The sequence below is a fragment of the Dendrobates tinctorius genome, unplaced genomic scaffold (genome assembly GCF_039654945.1).
Source record: "Dendrobates tinctorius isolate UK_male_01 unplaced genomic scaffold, ASM3965494v1 ptg000203l, whole genome shotgun sequence".
In the NCBI taxonomy this organism is placed as follows: Eukaryota; Metazoa; Chordata; class Amphibia; order Anura; family Dendrobatidae; genus Dendrobates; species Dendrobates tinctorius.
In genome coordinates, this window is record NW_027361870.1 from 6,666,605 (window position 1) to 6,690,932 (window position 24,328).

The following is a 24,328-nucleotide window of genomic DNA, read 5'->3' on the forward strand; positions in this document are numbered from 1 at the left end:
TAGTGAGACTGATTACCAAACACCTGGGCAGCTAGATGATGACTGGGTGGCTGGAATTGAGGACTGGATATAAGGCTGCCGACGCCCTTCCTGGCTGGTGATTTTCCTGCTGGATTCTTGGAGACCAGTCTGATTCCTGCATCTCAAAGCTAAGTTTTTCTGCTCTGCTTTGTACTCTTCAGTTTTGTTCTTGTTTTGCCTTGTTTTTTGGGAGTTCTGCCATCCCCGGCCGGGGGTGAGCTGAATTCCATTTTTGTCTCTGATCTGTTGATATTTTGCTCTGTCTTCAGAATATACCTGAGTGCTGATATAGTCTTTTTGAAGCCTAGCGACTTCAGGGCCTGTTTTTCCTATCAGTCGGTTGGCTCATTTTGATAGGGTTTTTGCGGATGGCAGACAGCAGCTTTCCTATCCTGTCCTATGTAGTTAGCTTGGGCCCCATCATTTGCTCAACCTATCTTTCTATCTGTGTTGGTGTTTTCATCTAGCTTCACCGTCATTATATGTTGGGGGCTGCCTATTGCTTTGGGGCCTGCTCTGGGGCAGTTTAGTTTTTCCCCTTTCTGTCTTTAGGCTAGATAGTTCTCCAGCTGTGATCGAGGGGTCTAGGGCACCGTAGGAACCCCCCACGGCTACTGCTAGTTGTTGTGGATAGGTTCAGGGGTCTGCAATCCGATAGCTGCCAACCTCTCTGGTTTTTCTGGACTTAGCTGGTATTTTGTTTTTTCCTCCTTCGGTGACTCATCATAACACGGGTGCAGCAGAACCGGGACCGGACATAACAATAGGAAATTCTGGAGCTTGGCATACTGCCTTGTTGTGATTGCAGTGGAAAAGCTTTGGCTATCATTATACCTGTAATGGGAGCTCCGGGTGTCACTACTGTGAGTGTTGCAGGAGCTGGATATGGCTCATGACCCTCTTTCATAGCTGAATATGGCGCTCAAGGTCAGAAACATTGGGTACCTGTGTTATAGAGGATTATAGAATCATAGAATGTTAGAGTTGGGAAGGACCTCCAGGGTCATTGTGTCCAACCCCCTGCTCCATGCAGGTGTCATGATCCAGTTTGGATGATGACAGTTAAAAGCACATGTAACCTTTTTTTTTTCCTTAAGCTGTGTGCTTAAGTTTGGTTTTGCCCCCGGTGGCCATTAGGATTATTACACAGTGGTGTCTTTTGTTCTAGTTTGGCTAGCGTTATTACACGGGAATCACTCACTAACAGGTGTGATTCCTCTGGCTTAACTATAAAGGTGTGTCATGTGCTCTCACTGATGTTGGTGATAGTGTTCATTTCCAACCATCCTTGGTGGTAAAAGCAGCTAGAGAGAGTTCCTTGCAGCACAGTCAGAGTTCTGGTGTGGAAGGAGTCAGAGGGGATTTCCTTGCAGCTCTTACAGAGCTTGGTGGCAGCTATTCAGGAGGAAAGCTGCATTCTGGTGGTGGACTCTGTTGCTGGGAGCAAGAGCAACAGAGCAAAGCTAAGTGGTGTTTCCCTGTTTGTGCCTTTCCTTTGTGTGTTTCAGTGCAGTGGTGGGATTAGTCTCTGCATCGGCCATTTCACTAGAAAGGGGTAGGTGCAGGGCGAGCTAGGGTTTAAATGTATCCTGATCGGCGCCCGGTGCGGACCCGGCCTTGAGATCAGTAGGAGTGTAGAGACACTGACTCAGGGGAGTGCAGGAGGTCTCCACGTCCCCGTTCCCTATCGCAGGGCCCACCATTGTAATTGTTTCCCTGGTGTTTCCCCTTATTTAAATTCGCCCTGCTGGAGGCTGTGTGTATCCAGTTTCACGTGTATTTCTGAAATTCGCCTGCTGGAGGCGGTGTATCCGGCTGCACGTCTTATTATTTAAATTCACCCTACTGGAGGCGGTGTATCCAGGGTCGCGTGTGTCGTATAGATTCGCCCTGCTGGAGGCAGTGTGTCCAGTCACACGTTGACCGTTACATTATCACCAACCCACAACATTTTTTTCTCTCTGGTGAGCCATGGGCCAAGTTCAGACCAGTGAGCAGTTGTTGCTGGCCCTCACTGAGATTAGTGAGGAGCTGAATGATGTGGTTCAGCAGCACCTGCAGCTGAATTATGGGTCTGAGGCCTACCCTCTGCCTGAACTAGAGGGTCCATATACGGCTTTGGCCAGGATGTGCCGTGGAGTCCCTGCTGGGGAGCAGGACTTGCTTATACAGGCGGACGTACCCAGGCAGGTGGGTGGAGTTGGTGTCCCCATGGTGCTGTCTGGTGTTCCCCAAGGTGAAGGGGTATGTCCCTGTAGTGAGCAGACTAATGATTTAGTCCTTGGCACTCACGCCGAAACTTCGGTTATATCAGAGAAGCCATGTCCCCCTGGTCGTGTGGAGGAAGACAACCTGGGAGTGTATATTTCCTCCTCGCCCTCAGAAGGTACTATGTCAGCAGAGGTGATGGTTGGCGAGGTACCTGAGGGCATACCGGTGCTTGTGAACAGTGGAGCTGAAGTCAGTCTGGTGGATGCTCAGTTTGTCCAGAATCATGGTCTGAGGTGTGAGACGCCGGACAGACCCATAAGTGTCCAGGCCATTGACTCTATCCCACTGAGCCAGGGGGGGTTAAACCAAGTCGTAGAAGACATTGTGCTGTATAGTGAACATCCTGATGAGTCCCAGTCATACTACGTGTTGGAGGGAAATCCAGCACCTATCATTGTGGGCCCCCCTTGGTCTAAAAAACACAACCCGGTTTTAGATTGGCGGACTAGGGAAGGAGTCTGCTGGGAGCAGTCGTGTGAGGGCTGCTGCCTAGGGGCTACTGTCCCTGCCGTCTCTCTACCATCGTCCCCTTCTTCTCCGGTGAGAGCAGCGGAGATGCTGCAGGAGAGTAGGGGCAAGGCTCAACCCTCGCCATTAGCCAACCCAGAGAGGCGTAGGGGTTGGAGGGTGGTGTTACCCTTGGTGAATTGCGGTGGTGTGAGTGTGGTGACACAGGGGGACGCCTTTGTTGTCAGTTCCAGAAAGAGTTCACCCTATTTTGACAAACGAATGTGTGGCAATAAACGTTCAGGTCCGGACCTTTGTGTGAACGAGCATGTATGTGTGGCCACCAAAAACATCCAGTGGAAGTGTGTTGTGGGGGTCTGGAATTCTCACGTGATCGGGCCGTATCTAGTGTCGGCTATCCAGGGCCCGGAGACTCACCAGCTGGAGTTACCCCCAAACATACACATACACAACTCGTTCCCCAGGTCAGTGCTTCGGAGATGTCTGGTGCCTCCAGAACATACATTGCCAATATCAGTGGTGTTCGTTTGTCATCATCCTGACGTGCAGGTAGTTGCAGGGGTGAACTCTGGATCTGGGCGTCCCTGCTGTAGGTGGTTCCCTGATGAGGAGCGGTCTTGAGGGTCCAGAGGCCCCTCATTGAGGAAGGGTACTGTCATGATCCAGTTTGGATGATGACAGTTAAAAGCACATGTAACCTTTTTTTTTCCTTAAGCTGTGTGCTTAAGTTTGGTTTTGCCCCCCGGTGGCCATTAGGATTATTACACAGTGGTGTCTTTTGCTCTAGTTTGCCCCCGATGGTGGTTAGCGTTATTACACGGGAATCACTAACAGGTGTGATTCCTCTGGCTTAACTATAAAGGTGTTCATTCATCCTCATTTTTCACAGTTTTCTACTAGGCATTGCTCCTACTGGCCAGTTTCCTACTCCACACTGATGAGGGGCAATACCCCGAAACAGCTGTCTGTGGATGGATACCATGTTTTGGCACAGGTGGTTTCCTTAATTGGAGACTGCCCTTCCCGTGGTTGTTCCTTCCTGGGGAAAGACCTGGCTAGTCATTGCTTGCATTGAGAAACATGTGATGGTGTCTCCGCGGCTTGTGTTTTGCATATTTTACAAATTTCCCATAAGGGATGGGGGCTTTGCTCTAGAATCACTGTGTTGAGAAACATGTGATGGTGTCTCCGCAGTGTTGGATGTTGATCTCAATGAGTTCATTCATCCTCATTTTTCAGTCTTCTACTAGGCATTGCTCCTACTGGCCAGTTTCCTACTCCACACTGATGAGGAGCAATACCCCGAAACAGCTGTCTGTGGATGGATACCATGTTTTGGCATAGGTGGTTTCCTTCATTGGAGACTGCCCTTCCCGTGGTTGTTCCTTCCCGGGAAAAGACCTGGCTAGTCATTGCTTGCGTTGAGAAACATGTGATGGTGTCTCCGCGGCTTGTGTTTTGCATAGTTTACATATTTCCCATAAGGGATGGGGGCTTTGCTCTAGAATCACTGCGTTGAGAAACATGTGATGGTGTCTCCGCAGTGTTGGATGTTGATCTCCATGAGTTCATTCATCCTCATTTTTCACATAACTATAAAGGTGTGTCATGTGCTCTCACTGGTGTTGGTGATAGTGTTCATTTCCAACCATCCTTGGTGGAGAAAGGAGCTAGAGAGAGTTCCTTGCAGCACAGTCAGAGTTGTGGTGTGGAAGGAGTCAGAGGGGATTTCCTTGCAGCTCTTACAGAGCTTGGTGGCAGCTATTCAGGAGGAAAACTGCATTCTGGTGGTGGACTCTGTTGCTGGGAGCAAGAGCAACAGAGCAAAGCTAAGTGGTGTTTCCCTGTTTGTGCCTTTCCTTTATGTGTGTTTCAGTGCAGTGGTGGGATTAGTCTCTGCACCGGCCATTTCACTAGAAAGGGGTAGGTGCAGGGCGAGCTAGGGATTAAACGTATCCTGATCGGCGCCCGGTGCCGAACCGGCCTAGGGATCGGTAGGAGTGTAGAGACACTGACTCGGGAGTGCAGGTGGTCTCCACGTCCCCGTTCCCTATCGCAGGGCCCACCATTGTAATTGTTTCCCTGGTGTTTCCCCTTATTTAAATTCGCCCTGCTGGAGGCAGTGAATCTAGTTTCAAGTGTATTTCTGAAATTCGCCTGCTGGAGGCGGTGTATTTGGCTGCATGTCTTATTTAAATTCTCCCTACTGGAGGCGGTGTATCCAGGGTCGCGTGTGTCATATAGATTCGTCCTGCTGGAGGCGGTGTTTCCCGTCACACGTTGACCATTACAGCAGGATTCACTAAACCATCTCAGACAGATGTCTGTCCAGCCTCTGTTTGAAGACTTCCATTGAAGGAGAACTTACCACCTCTTGTGGCAGCCTGTTCCACTCATTGATCACCCTCATTCTCAAAACCTTTTTTCTAATATCTTATCTGTATCTTCTCCCTTTCAGTTTCATTCCATTGCTTCTCCTTTTTCCATGTGCAAATGATAATAAGGATGATCTCTCTAAACTGTAACATCCCTTCAGATATTTGTAGACAGCTATTAATTTTCTGCCTAGCCTTCTTTTTTGCAAGCTAAGTATTCCCAGATCCTTTAACCGTTCCTCGTAGGACATACTTTGTAGTCTACTCACCATCCTGTTAGCTCTTCTTTGAACTTGCTCCTGTTTTTTATGTCTTTTTTTTTTAAATGTGGTGCCCAGAACAGAGTATCCAGATGAGGCCTGACCAAGGAGGAGTAGAGGGGGATAATTACTTCACGTGATGCTTCTCTTAAAACATCCAAGAACTGTGTTTGCCTTTTTTTGCTGCTGCATCATACTGTTGAAGGTAGCTGATTATAGCCGTAACCATAGATATCAAGGAGAGAACTGATAGTAGATGTGGTTCAAGTTAGGGTGCCTTCTTGCAAGGTAAGACGAATCAAGATGTGGTAGACTATATTCTTCCAACAAGCAAAAATTGTAAAAACAGGCAAACAAGGGAAAATTAGAACAGTAAAGAAGATAAAGAATTGATAAAAATTTAAGATTATGGTACATTAAAAAATCAAGTGCAAAGACCCAAAAATGCTTTTTGTGGAGCAGAAAGCCTGCAGAGTTCCTCTGTTACAGAAAGGTTTTAAGTTTTTTTTTTGTTTTTTTTTGAGCTGTCTCATTAAAAAACAGACAAAAAAAAACAAATTTTAAATTTTTAAATATATTCTAGACTTTAATTGCAGGTGCAAAATCTAAAACAAGGGACCTTTAACTGGTATTGTTGGTAATGGTGCACTCGCGTCTTTACCAGTACCACATTATGTGCAGTTGCAATTTTTGCACCCTCTGTAGGTACACTGAGCGCACGCAGAGCAGTGTAGGGTCTGATCGCCTTTCTATGGAGTCCGTACACTGCTCTGTGTACACGCAGAGCTCTGCTCCTATACAGACCAATGTGTGTAGGAGCAGAGTGTTTTTGCTCCCCGAGCACCACATCTGGCAAGTGTGATCTACAAGATGTTTGTGTAAAATAGTGTAAGAACCTTTTTAATATCAGTACATTTCTCATTTTATGGTCAAGTAAAAGAATTTTTAGATAGTTTGACCTGCCCTCTTCCTTTTATGATTTTACCTGCTATGTTTTGCTCTTTGGCTGGCATTGTCTAATAGAGTCACCTAGGTTCCATTTTAGGCACTCTGCTATCTTAAAGGAGTATTCCCATCTCCAAGATCTTATTCCAATATGTAACAGGCAGGGCTGTGGAGTCAGTAAGCCAAACCTCCGACTCCTCAATCTCCATGACAACCGACTCCACCAAAATGCGCCACAACTCGGACTCCACAGCCCTGCCAGGGCTGTGGAGTCGGTAAGCCAAACCTTCGACTCCGACTCTGACTCCTCAGTTTCCATGACCCTGACTCCACCAAAATGGGCTCCGATTCCGCAGCCCTGGTAGCAGGTGTAATAATAAAATTAGGAAATACCTACAATGAGAAATGTGGTATGGTTCTTCTGATTGTCTGTGTCGCTTACCCCTTGTGCAGGACATTGCAGTAGCTATGGTATCCATAGTTACATCCACTCATATGGTGACAGTTAAGTTAGTGGTTTGTGGTCGTAATCATGGATACCTAAGCACGTGGGGTAAGTGACAAAGTGAATCTTAAAAAAAAATACTACATTTCTAATTGGAGGTATTTACTAATATTATTATTACACCTACTACATATTGGGAAAGGATCTTGGAGATGGGAATACCCCTCATCAGCATCCCAGGATTACAGAATCCTCGTGATTGCAGTGCGACCTTGGCTGTCAGTTACAGCTGGGGTCTCCTGGTGCTCATATCTCTCCATCACAAAGATGTACATGCATGTAATTTAGAAATAAGGTGAGTTTTAGTTTTCATTTTTTATTGTCTTCCATTAGGAAACATTTACTTTAGGGTATCTGATGAAGAATGGCATTTTTTTTATTTATGGCTTCAAAAACACATACCGGTAATTAAAAAAAAAAGTATAATGGCGCACATTAGTATGGAAATGTTTTCCTTCCACAACTCGGACAACATCTTCTCAATCTCTATATTTCCCCTTCTAAAATACCAGCCTGTACTCATCTACGGTGCCATTCCTGCAATGAGAGTAAGCAATAACACAGTATTTTTTATATTTGTTATTGATGTGAATCAAACTAAAGTAGAAAAGTAAAAAAAATTGTTTATTATATTGCAGGAAACGTTAATTTTATTTAGTTTATCGCTAAACTTCTCTACACCTGCTGTGTATGTCGCCCCACAAGAGATAAGGGTTCTGAGGACATATTCGTAAACCAGAATTTACAAGGCTTCTAGAAATTGTCACTCACTGTAGATGTTCACAGCCTCCATCCTACTGCGAAGGTTCTCACCATCTGGGATTTTATTTTGCTTAATTAGCAGCGAGGGATTTGGGAGCCTCCGTATGCCATGTGTGAAAGTCTCGGGTAAAAATGTCACGCTAATAAGATGCATTTAAATCAGATACAGTCATATGCAAAAGTTTGGGCACCCCTATTGATTTTAACCTTCTTTCTAACAATTTTGTTTTTTGCAACAGCTATTTCAGTTTCATATACAGTTGTGGCCAAAAGTATTGACACCCCTGCAATTCTGTCAGATAATACTCAGTTTCTTCCTGAAAATGATTGCAAACACAAATTCTTTGTTATTATTATCTTCATTTAATTTGTCTTAAATGAAAAAACACAAAAAGAATTGTCCTAAAGCCAAATTGGATATAATTCCACACCAAACATAAAAAAGAGGGTGGATAAAAGTATTGGCACTGTTCAAAAAATCATGTGATGCTTCTCTAATTTGTGTAATTAACAGCACCTGTAACTTACCTGTGGCACCTAACAGGTGTTGGCAATAACTAAATCACACTTGCAGCCAGTTGACATGGATTAAAGTTGACTCAACCTCTGTCCTGTGTCCTTGTGTGTACCACATTGAGCATGGAGAAAAGAAAGAAGACCATAGAACTGTCTGAGGACTTGAGAAACCAAATTGTGAGGAAGCATGAGCAATCTCAAGGCTACAAGTCCATCTACAAAGACCTGAATGTTTCTGTGTCTACCGTGCGCAGTGTCATCAAGAAGTTTAAAGTCCATGGCTCTGTGGCTAACCTCCCTAGATGTGGACGGAAAAGAAAAATTGACAAGAGATTTCAACGCAAGATTGTGCGGATGTTGGATAAAGAACCTCGACTAACATCCAAACAAGTTCAAGCTGCCCTGCAGTCCGAGGGTACAACAGTGTCAACCCGTACTATCCGTCGGTGTCTGAATGAAAAGGGACTGTATGGTAGGAGACCCAGGAAGACCCCACTTCTTACCCCAAGACATAAAAAAGCCAGGCTGGAGTTTGCCAAAACTTACCTGAAAAAGCCTAAAACATTTTGGAAGAATGATCTCTGGTCAGATGAGACAAAAGTAGAGCTTTTAGGGCAAAGGCATCAACATAGAGTTTACAGGAGAAAAAAAGGCATTCAAAGAAAAGAACACGGTCCCTACAGTCAAACATGGCGGAGGTTCCCTGATGTTTTGGGGTTGCTTTGCTGCCTCTGGCACTGGACTGCTTGACCGTGTGCATGGCACTATGAAGTCTGAAGACTACCAACAAATTTTGCAGCATAATGTAGGGCCCAGTGTGAGAAAGCTGGGTCTCCCTCAGAGGTCATGGGTCTTCCAGCAGGACAATGACCCAAAACACACTACAAAAAGCACTAGAAAATGGTTTGAGAGAAAGCACTGTAGACTTCTATGGTGGCCAGCAATGAGTCCAGACCTGAATCCCATAGAACAAATGTGGAGAGATCTAAAAATGGCAGTTTGTAGAAGGCACCCTTCAAATATCAGGGACCTGGAGGAGTTTGCCAAAGAAGAATGGTCTAAAATTCCAGCAGAGCATTGTAAGAAACTCATTGATGGTTACCGGAAGCGGTTGGTCGCAGTTATTTTGATTAAAGGTTGTGCAACCAAGTATTAGGCTGAGGGTGCCAATACTTTTGCCTGGCCCATTTTTGGAGTTTTGTGTGAAATGATCATTGTTTTGCTTTTTGCTTCATTCTCTTTTGTGTTATTTCATTTAAGACAAATTAAATGAAGATAATAATACCAAAGAATTTTTGTTTGCAATCATTTTCAGGAAGAAACTGAGTATTATCTGACAGAATTGCAGGGGTGTCAATACTTTTGGCCATGACTGTATCTAATAACTGATGGACTCAGTTATATTTCTGGATTCAAATGAGGTTTATTGTAGTAACAGAAAATGGGCAATCTGCATTTAATCAAAATTTGGCTGGTGCAAAAGTATGGGCACCCTTATAATTTTCTTGATTTGAACACTCCTAACTACTTTTTACTGACTTCCTGAAGCACTAAATTGGTTTTGTAACCTCATTGAGAGTGGAACTTCATAGCCAGGTGTATCAAATCATGAGAAAAGGTATTTAAGGTGGCCACTTGCAAGTAGTTCTCCTATTTGATTCTCCTATGAAGAGTGGCATCATGGGATCCTCAAAACAACTCTCAAATGATCTGAAAACAAAGATTATTCAACATAGCTTTTCAGGGTAAGGATACAAAAAGTTGTCTCAGAGATTTAACCTGTCAGTTTCCACTGTGAGGAACTTAGTAAGGAAATGGAAGAACACAGGTACAGTTCTTGTTAAGCCCAGAAGTGGCAGGCCAAGAAAAATATCAGAAAGGCAGAGAAGAATGGTGGGAACAGTCAAGGACAATCCACAGACCATCTCCAAGCTACAGTTGGCGCTAGGTTCACATGCGCCATTTTTGCATCATTATTGTCCTTTTTTTGTGCAGAAAAGAAGCTGCTTTTTATAGTATCTGCAAAACTATGATCAGCGTTTCTTCCCTGACTGATTTCGAGCCCTGCATCTTTTCTGAAAATATGCAGCATATCAATTCTTTCTGCATGTTTGCAGCCTTTTTCACCCATAGAAAGCAATGAGAAACACAGCAATGTCCCGTGTATAGAAACTGTAATTACAGCACAAACCCAGTAGGCGGTACAGTACAGCACAATACTGGACTTCCCATAAATACATCCTCCATGAACACTGTCATTTTCATTTCAGGAGTTTATTGAATCTGAAGAATTACGTTAAGACATGGAAAGTTGAAGATCACCGTTTCTATTCATTGCAATGTTAAAATGAATGGACAGGAAACCAGAAACTGAAAAAAAAACTTCAATTACAGTTATTTTCTTTGCTGTAATTAGTGGGAAATGGAGTTTCTATGAGGTTTGTGTTATTGCCAGATGTTATGAAAAGTTATCATGGACTTGGCCACGCTAAACGGGTATGTTAGGTAGCAGAGGGATCTGCTCATCACCAACCAGACATGTATTAGCTCTTCTCTTTGTAATGCCTGCTGCAGCACAGTAGCACACAACCTCCACCAGGGTGTGCGGGTGAAGGAAAATAGGTACACTTCACAGTGAAATCACAGAGCAGCAGTAGGGAGCCACTAGGTGGCGAAAGAGTTGTCAGACAAGCCGGGTCAGCAACAGAGAGGGAACGAAGTACCAGAGGTCACAGCAATGCACATGGTACGACTCAAGCCAGAAGTCAAAGTCACTTCAAAATTGAATAGGTCAGTTTTATTTATTTAAAAATGCTACTTGTACTTTTCTTTTCTCTGGAATTTTGGTGGATTAAAATAAATTAACATAAACAGACTATACAGTGGATGAGCGGGAATAAAATAAGATCAACAATTGGTCACTTTTAACCTGTTAACATGTCTTCTTAAAAGTTCAGTATTTTATGGGCACTCAGTTTGGAACTGTAGTGTTGTGGTTAATGGTAAAACTAAACTTCTGTCCATGAGTTTTAGTTTGCTGACTTTGCTGTATTTTTTGAACTTTGATACTATCCTTAGCCAATGTTTAACAATGAGAACTTATGTATGTCGCTGTGGTGTACGAGCTCCAAGCATCACGTCTACTATTATGAATTTTAGCCATGGTTATCAAAGAACATTTACAGTCATCGCCGAAAGTGTTGGATCCCTTGAAATTATTCCAGAAAATTAAGTACGGTACCTTATTTTTCGGACTATAAGACGCACTGGACAATAAGACGCACCTAGGTTTTAAAGGAGAAAAGTAAAAAAATTAAGCAAAAAATGTCATAATGCACCATCAGTACACTGTTATAGGGGTAATGTCCCCCAATTCTGTACTAATATCCCCCATCTTAGTATATATGATCCCCTTTCTGGTATATATGTCCCCACCCAGGTATATATGGCCCCCATCCCCATCCTGGTATCCATGGCTACATTCCCATCCTGGTATCCATGGTCCCCATCCTGGTATCCAAGGCCCCCATCCCCATCCTGGTATACATGGCCACCATCCCCATCCTGGTATCCATGGCCCCCATCCCTATCTTGGTATACATTGCCCCTATCCCCATGCTGGTATACATGGCCACCATCCTCATCCTGGTACCCATGGCCACCATCCCCATCCTGGTATACATGGCCACCATTCCCATCCTGGTATCCATGGCACCCAACCTGGTATACATGGCCTCTGTCCCCATCCTGGTATACATGGCCACCATTCCCATCCTGGTATACATGGCCACCATTCCCATCCTGGTATACATGGCCACCATTCCCATCCTGGTATACATGGCCCCCATCCCCATCCTGGCATACATGGCCACCATCCCTATCCTGGTATCTATGGCCGCCTTCCCCATCCTGGTATCCATGGCCGCCTTCCCCATCCTGGTATACATGGCCGCCATCCCCATCCTGGTATACATGGCCCCCATCCCCATCCTGGTATACATGGCTCCCATCATGATGCACACAGGCAAAAAAAAATAAGATTCTACTCGCCTTTCTTCCTCTTCCTCATTGTGTTGCATCCTGTTCTGATGCCAGCAAATGATTTCAGCGTGTAAGCAGCGCATGACATCACTGCCATGCACCATCCCATGCTGAGATCACCCAGGACTATAGGTGTGGTAATTAGTGAATATTCATTCTGCTTAATTGCAGTCACAATGTTAGCTGCAGCCACCAGCTTCCTGTAGAGGCTGGCTGATCACATATGCCCGCTATTAAAGATAATTAATATTCACTGCTCCCCACTCCCATGGGTGTGGGGAGCAGTGATTATTCATTTTTATTATTAGCGGGCACACATGATTGCCCAGCAGCTGCAGGAGGCCAGCAGCTGTGGCTAACAGTGTGCCTGCTATTAAACAAAATGAATATTCACTTCACCACATGCCCATAGTCCCTCACACTTCTCGGCACCAGCTTCAGTGCATAGAGGTGGGAGCGACTGGACTGTAGGGAGCAATGAATATTCATTTTCTTTAGCAGCGGGCACAGGTGTTAGCTGCAGCCGCTGGCTTTTGCCTCCTGTGACCCGCTGTTCCGCCGCTCACTCCACACGAAACTACGGTATTCAGTCCCCAATATACTGTGCACTACTATTATGTATTGCATATTGCATTATAGGAAAATTGCACACAGTAATATGCACGAGACCTAATGGGGAATCTCTGCTTTCACTGTCTTTGATTGAGCCAATCATTATTAGGTGCACAATTTTTAAGTAAATAATAATTGTTTTACTTTAATTTTTATAGTGATCAGAACTGAACTAGAGCCTAAAATTAGATTGTATTGTCCTAGATTAAAGCTATAACATGCCAGTTACCTGCTGCCACCAGCCCACTAGAGGAAACTTAGGAGCTTGTGAAGGCTTGGAGCTATAGCAGTTGGCTTACTTCCTCTCTGGTGCTGTTGGAGGATGTTTGGTGTTATCTCTGAGTCTTTTCAAGATAAGTTGCTTCCTCCTTGTTTGTCTCCCTTTTTCTCTTTGGTGTACAGTGGGGACTAACCATTGCCACCCTCCCCTCACCTTCCCTATTCCCGGCCTAGCTCTAGGGATATTCAGGGCCTAGGTTCCTGCTCAGCGATTGGTGTGGAACCAATATAGGGATGGTAGGGGAGGCAGGGTGCTATTAGATCTGCCTAGAAGTCTCCACTCCCCCATTCCCTAGTGTTTGGGCTTCCTTCCCCTCTTCCCCTTTTGTTGCACTTAGTCTTCCCACACTGTGCGTGACAAACCTGTTCATAAATACTATATTCCCCAATATAAAATAAAAGTAATCTATACTCCCCTTCAGTACCAGCGCTTTTCCAGCTATGTCGGCGGCGGTTCTCCCAAGGCTTGTATGACATTGTTATGGTTCATGAGCCCTGCAGCTGTTTTCCCACTCCCTTCGGACATCCGAGGGAAATGGCATAGGACCTGCTGTAGGCCTTGCCCAGCTTTTCAAAGTATTTTTTCACTGAAATACTGCTGCATTTTAAATAAAAACATTTATATGACTGCAATAACAGCCAAAATGTGATTAATAGAAATAACTAAAAAGCCGCTTCAACCATCTGAAGACAAACCTTTGTAAGGATGAAGATAGATGCTGATAGTTCAATGATAATAAAGGCAAACACAAACCTGTAACTAGATCATAAGGAATGCAATCAGAACATATGACTGCATGTGTATAATACTGAAAAGAAAGGAGAATATAACATTGGGGCAAGAGTCGTTAGTACCTAAAAATTGGGTTGTGGCTCTCCTTCTTAATAGTGACTAATATCTGATTGAGAGTCCATCCAGTATACCGTAGGTCAAGTGACGCCATTGTAAAAAATTTTTAAGGAGGTGCACCTGTTTTCTTTCACTTCTTCCTGATAAAGGAAATCAGAGTTTCCAAAACTTGTTGGAGGCATTGTAAACTATGGAGACATCTTTCTCGGAGTTTACAGCTTACACTTGAACTGTCTGGACTATTGGCAGTAGTGAGAGTGCGACTGGCGGGAGCGCTCCTTCTCGCCACACATTTTAAGCGTATCTCATGGAAGACTCTCTATGGAAAACTGGATGTGCTCTCAATTGGACATTATTCACTATTAGGAAGGAGACCCACCAACCCAATTTTTAGGTACTAATGACTCGCCTTTCTTCTTTGTATTATACACATATAGTCACATATTCTGATTACGTTTCAGATTTTTGTTTACCCATAACATCATTTAACTATCAATATCTCTGTGTATCCTTACTCTGGCTTGTCCTTAGAGTGCTGAAGCTGCTTTTTAGTATTTCTGGTGTTATCTCATCTTTGGCAGGGCACACAAGATTCTTGCTGCACGTTGCCTTTGAAATGTAGGATCCTATTTTGATACTAAAGATGGTGGATCTTGATTGGTGGGACTCTGTCTTATGGTACTAGTGTTTTGGGCATCATAAATGAGAAGGCAGATTCCCTTTCAAAGTAGGGGTTTTATAGCATAAATTGCATCTATATATTTGGGGAAATCTTGATATAATTTGTTCTTTTTATCTTTTGCTTTGTTCACAGTTTGAAGACATTGGAAGCTTTGAGACAGTATGGCAAGTGAAGTTTTACAACTACCATAAAAGAGATCATTGCCAGTGGGGCAACAGCTTTAGCAGTATTGAATATGAGTGTAAGCCCAATGAGACCCGCAGCCTGATGTGGATCAACAAAGAGATGTTCCACTGAAGCCACCAAAGCTGGACAATCTCATGAGAATGCAACTTGACCAGCACAACAAGCCTACTAAAGCCACAAACCAGTGTAAATAGCAGATTACGAACCCCAAAAATTCCTTGATGACTAATGTTTACTTGAGTTAAAGCAATCCCCTACATCGTTGGTGGTGACCGTAAGAGACATTACATTGTCAGTTTGCTATGGAAAACTAATGTCATTGAGACCCAAGTGGTTATGGGTAGGGATACACAGCAGTTTGACATCTCACAATTTTTTCCTTGATTCCTAGGTAATTGTCCCCTTATTCAAAAAAATGCGGGCTATCAGTTTGACCTCAAATCATGGGTGATCTCATGTTGCTTTGTAGCCCAAATTTGAGTCTTCATGTTCACGTAATGTTATTGGTTCAGGGTGAAGTGAGAGGTTGCAGTCTTGTGTGTATGTATGTGTGTATCAGCCAGACCACTGACCTCCCCAGCTGTGTGTGCAGCAGGTACCATTTTAAAAGGTTTCTTTTCATTGTAATGGATGGCATATCACTTCCTCCAATAGAGTCTGACTGATTGAAGACATATCTGACCTCAAAATACAGTTTCTTACTTCTTTGACACGTTCACAGTTTTTTTCTGCATCCACTTGTTCAGTAAAGTATTCACTCATTCAGAAGAGGTGCGTTTTGGTTCTCTACGACGAAGGAACATCTCTGTCCTACAAATTGTTGGCCGAGACAGATACTGGACCCCAATGTTAAATTATTTCCTAGTGATATGCCATTACATTTTATGGGAACAATATTTTAACTAAAAGAGCATTTGTCTAAAAATGATAAAAGCACAAATAACTGGTAAACAATATCCTTTATCTGTCCTCCTTCTGGTCTACCAAATTCAACTCCTGTGTGTGGAAGCGAAGTGTCAAGAATGGAACTGGATCTCATCTGGAAGGAAAAGTTTTCGTTACTATATTCGAAGGCATTCAATCCTGTCAGTGGTTAAAATATACATCAGCCATGTTATGGCCTTCTGAATATGGTCTAGAGCTGTTTACCCCATGCTAAGTGACAACCAATATAACCACCACCACATCTAATACACATTATATCATCAAGCTTTTCCAGAATCCTGAATTGCAATTTTGGAGAGTTGAATCAGACACGTTTGTTATTTAGAAGTCTGGAAGAACTTGGTAAAAGTCCAAGAAGTGAAAAACTGAAGACTCTTTTACAGGTCAATTACTATATTATAGGCAAATGCTCTTTAAATTAAAATATAGGAACAATTAAAGTTAAGGTCTGGAGTGTTGGACCTTCAAGCCTTTACCTGCATCATATCCAAATGACCAAACCAACCACAACATATGGTCCTTCATTCTCTTTATTGCACTTGTGGGAAGATGAGAAAACCAAATCACTGACACATTACATGATGATGTGTAAGAAGTGGGTCATTTCACGTTTAGATCAGGTATGGTCGTCCTTTCTTTAGGCCAATTTTTCTTTTACATGAATGCATTTATTTGGGGCCAAAAAAATAATTTTTGCAATTGGGCGTCCATAACAATTTTGCACAGTTTGACTTCTATAGCCTCTGTGATGTGCTGCTCAGTTATCTGATATTCCGTCAGTGAACCCGCTATGACGGTCTGATTCAGAGGTTGTAACTCTTTTCTCTATCTTTTTCTGAGCTCCTTTCAGTTCATTTATGGCCATAGACCATATCAAAGTTGAATGTGCAGAAAACAAAGAGCTTGCAAAAGCCAAACAGTGGCTAATTTCTTTTGAAACCCAATTTTCGAAAAATGTTTTTTTTTAAGCTCCAAATCCATGTATTTAAATAAATCAAAAAATATTGACCCAAAAAGGTGGACAGCCCTTAATCGTTACCTGTGATAAGATCAGGAATTCTTGGGTCACAGAAGAGACAATGTGAAGTACTGCTCTGTGACATGATTCTTTTATATTTATATCCTATTTCTGTTTACAGTAGTGTTAGTAGATATGTACTTATGATTTTTGTATATACTGTTATGTCTAAAATGTTATTGCTTCTTGGCTTTAGAACATCAGTATTTATGATTATCAAAAATGTGAAGACTAGAGAATAGCGGTCATTGCCTTTATTTATCAAGAGTTTAAAGGGAAACTATCATTACTATGTTTTACTTTGTGCCTTTCTATCTTGGCTGTGTTAACAAAACATCATGTTTTTTTATATAATTTATGTAATTGTTCTTGTTTCTTTCATTGCTGTAATTTTATGTTGTGTCTGCACCTGAGCAAATTTTACATGTTCAATTCTTGTCACGGTGCTGAGAACCCTAAAGATTTCGACATTTCAATAGGCATATCATACACCCATGGGAAATGATGTACTGCACTGTATTGTAATCAGAATGTGAAGGTGAATAAATATAAAACAGAAAATGATAGTTTCCTTTTATATATGTGATTTTTTTTTTGTCTGTTTTGGTAAAGTTTTGCAAAATGTGTTGGTGTGGGGGTTTTTTTTTTGCACGGTATTGATTATGCTATTCTAATGTATGTAGTTCTTAAAAATAAGTTGCAGAAAAAGCTTATGAACCCATACATGTCCTTGTCCCATGCCCTACAAAACTGCACTAGCAGGATGGAGATTTTGGTGGTAAAATGCTGATGAACCCGTATATGTCCTTGTCTCCTGTCCTACAAAACTAGACTAATGGGATGAAGATATTGGTGTAAAATGCTGATGAACCCATATATGTCCTTGTCTCCTGCCCTACAAAACTAGACTAATGGGATGAAGATATTGGTGTAAAATGCTGATGAACCCATACATGTCGTTGTCTCCTGCCCTACAAAACTGCACTAGCAGGATGGAGATTTTGGTGGTAAAATGCTGATGAACCCGTATATGTCCTTGTCTCCTGTCCTACAAAACTAGACTAATGGGATGAAGATATTGGTGTAAAATGCTGATGAACCCATATATGTCCTTGTCTCCTGCCCTACAAAACTAGACTAATGGGATGAAGATATTGGTGTAAAATGCTGATGAACCCATACATGTCGTTGTCTCCTGCCCTACAAAACTGCACTAGCAGGATGGAGATTTTGGTGGTAAAATGCTGATGAACCCATACATGTCGTTGTCTCCTGCCCTACAAAGCTAGACTAATGGGATGAAGATATTGGTGTAAAATGCTGATGAACCCATACATGTCCTTGTCTCCCGCCCTACAAAACTGGACTAATGCGATGAGAGACTGGTGGTATAAGCCAAATTCAAGCTAATATACATAGTGCATAAATGCATGTATTACAATGACTTGTGAAAGTATTCACTCTCTTGGCTTTTTACCTATTTTGTTACATTACAACCTGTGTTTAAATATTTTTGTATTCCGATTTGTGTGTGATTCATCAGCACTAAATAGTCTGAGTTGGTGAAGTGAAAAAAATATAGGCATAAATAAAATTTATGGGATCAAACAACTAAAAATTGGCATGTGCATATGTATTCTCACCTTTTGCTATGAAGCCCATAAAAATTTCTGGTGCAAGCAATTACCTTCATTAGTCACTTGCTTAGTGAAAGGAAGTCCAAGTTTGTGCTATCTTTGTGTCACATGATTTGTGAGTTTGTACACTTTACTTTTTCTGAAAGGCCACAGAGGCTGCAACACCATTAAGCAAGAGATACCACTAACCAAACAACACTATGAAGACCAAGGAGATCCGCAAACAAATTGGGGACAAAGATGTTGAAAAGTACAAGTCAGGGTTGGGTTCTAAAAAAAAATCCCAATCTGTGATGATACTCCTTAGAACCCTCAAATCCATCATCAAATAGAAAGATCATGGCATTAAAAAAAACCTGCCGAGAGGGCCGCACACTAAAACTCTCAGCCCGGGCAAGGACGGCATTAATCATAGAGGCAGCACGTAGACCAAAGTTAACCCTGGAGGACCTGCAGAGTTCCTAAGCAGAGACTGGAGTATCTGTCCATCCAACCAACCACAATGAGCCGTACACTCCATAGAGGCCTTTATGGAAGATTGGACAGAAAAAAAGCCTTTACTTACACACAAAAATTGTAAAGCTTGTTTTGAGTTTGACAAAAGACATGTGGGAGACTCCCCAAATGTATGGAGGAAGGTGCTGTGGTCAGATGAGACCAAAATTGAATTTTTTGGCCACCAAGGTAGGCGCCATGTATGGCACCAAACCTACACAGCTCATCACTCCCAGAACACCATCCCCACAGTGAAACGTGGTGGAAGCATCATGCTGTGGGGATGTTTTTCGGCAGTAAGGACACAGAGAATGGTCCGAGTCGAGGGGAAGATGGATGGTACAAAATACAGGGATATTCTTGAGCAAAACCTGTTTCAGTCTGTCAGTGATTTGAGCCTGGGGCAGAGGTTCACCTTCCAACAAGGCAATGACCCAAAGCATAATGCTAAAGCAACACTCAAGTGGTTTAAGGGGAAACGTGTAAATGTTATGGAGTGGCCTGGTCAAAGCCCAGACTTGAAGATTACTGTTCACCAGAGCAACCATCTAACCTGAAAGAGCTGGGGCAGTTTTGCCTTGCAGTATGGGTAAATATCCCAGTGGTAAGATGTGATAACCTCATAGTAACTTATCCAAAGCAAGTTGCAGCCATAATTAAAGGAGGCTGTACAAAGTAGTGACTTTAGGGCGCGAATAGTTAGGTACACTGAAGTTTTCAGCTATTTTGTCCTATTTGATGTTTGCTTGACAAAAAAAAGAAAATGTTCACATTTGTAGGCATGTTCTTTACATGAACTGATGCAAACTCTAAAAAAAAACTACAATTCCAGGTGATGAGGTAGCAAAACACAAAAAAATGGCAAGAGGTTTGAATACTTTCGCAAGCGACTGTATACAGACTAGAAGCTTAGTCTCTTTAGAGGGATATTCCAGCCTAAAGCATTTATCATCTTTTCACTAGATCACTGTGGGACTCTACCATGTCAACCCTATTTTCCCCGTCATGAACCTGTGGGTAGAAGATGTTTGAATAAAGTACCTACATCCGCAAGTGGGAGTAATATAAAGGGGTTGTCCACTACAGGACAATCCCTTATTAATAGCCCTAAGGTGCTACAAAGATTTCAAATAAATTATACATACTTCCTGGACCAGTATCACTCCGATCTTAGCCCTGTCTCTACTGCCAGTATCCTGCCATAAACAAATTCAGTCAGTGTAGCCTTCGCATTTCAATCCGAAACAGAAGAACAGTGTTTCTTCTCGTACAGAAAAGTGAAGGATGCAGCTGATCGTTGACTGCTGATTGGCAGCAGTGATCACAGGATCTTATTTATGCCATGAGGCTGGCGGGGGACACGGATCACAGCGGAGAAGCTATGCTGGCCTAGAGGTTAGTATGAATTTTTTTAAATGTATGCAGCGCCTTGGGACCATTAATACATAGTTGTTCCTTAGTGGGTGACCCATTAAAGCTTTATGTACAGCTTGATTTTAATTTCTTCCCACAGAAATTCCTTAATCATAACATTAAAAATGAAAAACCATTCCTACCTGATGGAAAGTTAATATTCGATAAATAGTAAAAAGTCAGTGGCCCCATTACCATATTGGTTTCCGTTATATATGTAGCATCGTAATCAGGGGAACGGAAAAAACTTGTAATTCCACAGTGAAAAATGACTACTGAGAACTGGTAATGTCATCTTATGTCATGAAATACATTCATAGACCCCGCTCACAGACCCCTTATGGAATGCTCCACATGCAAGGCACCAATAAAATCCGTTTTGTCCTTTTAAATACAAAATCCTTAATTATTGAATTCAGAGTAAACCTGTAAGTTAGTAATACTTTACAAATATTTCATCTGACTCAAATTTCCATAAAATGATTGAGTGGAGTCCGTTACATTTAAAGGTTATATTCACATTCCTCATACTGAAATTAATGAAAAATATGGTATTTATTTTGACAATTTCATATAACTCTAGCTAATACATATACATTTTTTTAAAGGGGTTCTCCAGGAATTGGAAAAAAAAATAAAGGAAATGTTCAAAACAAGTTTCTACATACCGTACAGTTAATTTGTACATCACACTCACTTTGTCTATATTACAATAAAATGAATTCTGATTTGTTGCTCTTGACAAAAACTTTCCTAGAATGTTAAAGGGGAAATTAGATAGAAAAACAGGAAGTCCAATGGCGCTGTCTCATTAAAACGGCTTTTATTGATGGTGTGTTGAAACCAGGATAAAAATAGGGTAATTGCAAAAAAAAGAAAGGACTGTGGTCTTGTGATAAGTGACAAAAACTGTATATAAGCCAGGCAGCCTAATCGTCACCGCTATGAATTAGTAAACCTGAGGAAGGTCTTTGTACTGGACCAAAAACGTGTTTGATTAACCTGTGTTGTTTTTTATTTTTATAGTTTTTGTAATTTAGTACAGTTTTGTCCTGGTTTAAAATGCAAGTAATGATATTAGTTTTAATCAGACAACTTCGTTGGATTTTCCATTTTTCTATCTACTACCCTTGTCTACAGACTCTGGAGATGTTCCACATAGGATCTTGCAGCAGTATGCACAGAGTGCACATTGGAGAAAAAAGGATTTAGTTCAGCTCACCCCTCATTGATGCTGCAGCAAGGTCCAAGCAAGGACACGTCTCCACTTGGACGTCTTGGAATACTTCATAGAAAAAGGAAAGTCCAGCTCAAGGAGTAAAATCCAGAATTTTCTTTATCTCATTAAAATACAAGCATGGCTGCTATAGTCAACATTGCGGTTTTTCCCCTGACATGGGATAGCCGCACAGAGAGTGCCCAGGAGGTTCTGTACGCGTTTCGAGCGGTATACGCTCTTAGACTCAGAATTTTTCTATCTACTACCCTTGTCTACGGACTCTGGAGATGTTCCACATAGAATCTGGCAGCAGAGTGCACATTGCTATGCTTGGTTGCATAGCACACCAGATGAGTCCTTATTTTTTCATGCCATGTAAGCACCCTTGTCTCCCTGATTTTTTTTTTTATTATTTCTATAGAACGTTAACAGGATATATGAGCATGTGCAGTAGGAAGGTCTGTTGGCTGTGACCTTAGATAACCTAGACCACGTACTGTCAAGATATTTCCATCCTCAGCATTCAAAAAGACAGGGTGAACAGTATGAGCAGCCTTTCCTTTCCTCAGCACCCCTGGTATCTTCAGTATTAGATCATTTAGACATAGTGGACAGCAGTGAGATCAGCCTCTTCTTACCGCAGCACTCCTATTATCTCCAGTATTAGATCATATAGACATGCTGGTCAGCAGTGTGAGCAGCTTCTTCTTACTTCAGCACTCCTGGCATCTCCAGTATTAGATAATTTTGACAGGGTGGACAGCAGTGTGAGCAGCTTCTTAACTCAGCACCCCTGATATTTCCATTATTAGATCTGAAAGATAGGGTGGACAGCAATGTGAGCAGCTTCTTACCTCAGCACCCCTGGTATATCAAGTATTAGATCTGAAAGACAGGGTGGACAGCAGTGTGAGCAGTTTCTTACCTCAGCACTCCTGGTACCTCCAATATTAGATCTAAAAGACATAATGGACAGCAATGTGAGCAGCCTCTTCTCACCTCAGCACCCCTGGTATCTCCAGTATTAGATCTGAAAGACAAGGTGGACAGCAGTGTGAGCAGCCTCTTCTTAACTCAGCACCCCTGGTATCTCATGTGACCCTGGACCAAATAATGCAACCTCTACCAACCAATGCTGAAATCCTCAGCACCATTTTGGTAGATGGTAGATCCATGGCCTATTTGCTGAGAATCTACCATGTCGTAACACAAGATACATGCCACATTTTTCAAGGCATAATACTCAAAAATATATCATGTAATATCTTGTATCTGTGGAAACATAAAAACATGGGGCATCTTCTTGTTTGTAAAAAAAAGTACCAAAAATATGAAAGTCAAAAATCCTTATTCTCAGAACTTGGAGGTTGTCCCATTACACCTTATTTACAGTGCCTTGCGAAAGTATTCGGCTCCCTGGAACTTTTCAACCTTTTCCCATATATCATGCTTCAAATGAAAAGATACCAAATGTAAATTTTTGGTGAAGAATCAACAACAAGTGGGACACAGTTGTGAAGTTGAACAAAATTTATTGGTTATTTTAAATTTTTGTGGATTTAAAAAAACTGAAAAGTGGGGTGTGCAATATTATTTGGCCCCTTTAACGTAATACTTTGTTGCGCCACCTTTTGCTGCGATTACAGCTGGTGTATGTCTCTATCAGTTTTGTACATCGAGAGACTGAAATTCTTGCCTATTCTTCCTTGGCTAATAGCTCTAGCTCAGTGAGGTTGGATGGAGATTGATTGTGAACAGCAGTTTTCAGCTCTTTCCACAGATTCTCGATTGGATTCAGGTCTGGACTTTGACTTGGCCATTCTAACACATGGATATGTTTATTTGTGAACCATTCCATTGTAGATTTTGCTTTATGCTTGGGTTCATTGTCTTGTTGGAAGACAAATCTCCGTCCCAGTCTCAGGTCTTTTGAAGACTCCAACAGGTTTTCTTCAAAAATGGTCCTGTATTTTGCACCAGCCATCTTCCCATCAATTTTATCCAGCTTCCCTGTCCCTGCTGAAGAAAAGCAGGCCCAAACCATGATGCTGCTACCACCATGTTTGACAGTGGGGATGGTGTGTTCAGGGTGATGAGCTGTGTTGCCTTTACGCCAAACATATTGTTTGGCATTGTTGCCAAAAAGTTCGATTTTGGTTTCATCTGACCAGAGCACCTTCTTCCACATGTTTGGTGTGTTTCCCAGGTGGCTTGTTGCAAACTTTAAACGACACTTTTTATGGATATCTTTGAGACATGGCTTTCTTCTTGCCACTCTTCCATAAAGGCCAGATTTGTGCAGTGTACGACTGATTGTTGTGCTATGGAGGGACTGTCCCACAACAGCTGTAGATCTCTGCAATTCATCCAGAGTGATCATGGGCCTCTTGGCTGCATCTCTGATCAGTCTCCTCCTTGTTTGAAATGAAAGTTTAGAGGGACGGCCGGGTCTTGGTAGATTTGCAGTGGTATGATACTCCTTCCATTTCAATATGATCGCGTTGCACAGTGCTGCTTGGGATGTTTAAAGTTTTGGAAATTATTTTGCATCCAAATCCGGCTTTAAACTTCTCCATGACAGTATCACGGACCTGCCTGCTGTGTTCCTTGGTCTTCATGATGCTCTCTGTGCTTCACACAGAACCCTGAGACTATCACAGAGCAGGTGCATTTATACGGAGACTTGATTACACACAGGTGGATTATATTTATCATCATTAGTCATTTAGGACAACATTGGATCATTCAGAGATCCACAATCAACTTCTGGAGTGAGTTTGCTGCATTGTAAGTAAAGGGGCCGAATAACTTTGCACTCCCCACTTTTC

The 24,328-nt window shown here is 42.3% G+C and overlaps 1 protein-coding gene and 1 long non-coding RNA gene across 2 annotated transcripts in view; one reads left to right on the plus strand and one right to left on the minus strand.

The window, feature by feature from the left end:
- Positions 1-18,354, plus strand: part of CNRIP1 (cannabinoid receptor interacting protein 1) — a 39,162-nt gene extending 20,808 nt beyond the window's left edge. Inside the window, exon 3 of the mRNA XM_073553795.1 lies at positions 14,720-18,354. Coding sequence (XP_073409896.1) covers positions 14,720-14,884 — 165 coding nt within the window. The 3' untranslated portion in view covers positions 14,885-18,354. The remainder of the gene's footprint in view (positions 1-14,719) is intronic.
- A 3,846-nt stretch (positions 18,355-22,200) lies between these two features.
- Positions 22,201-24,328, minus strand: part of LOC141057265 (uncharacterized) — a 74,041-nt gene continuing 71,913 nt past the window's right edge. The window contains exons 2-3 of the long non-coding RNA XR_012222018.1: positions 22,426-22,530; positions 22,201-22,314 (exon numbers count right to left, since the gene is read on the minus strand). This is a non-coding gene — a long non-coding RNA (uncharacterized lncRNA). The remainder of the gene's footprint in view (positions 22,315-22,425; positions 22,531-24,328) is intronic.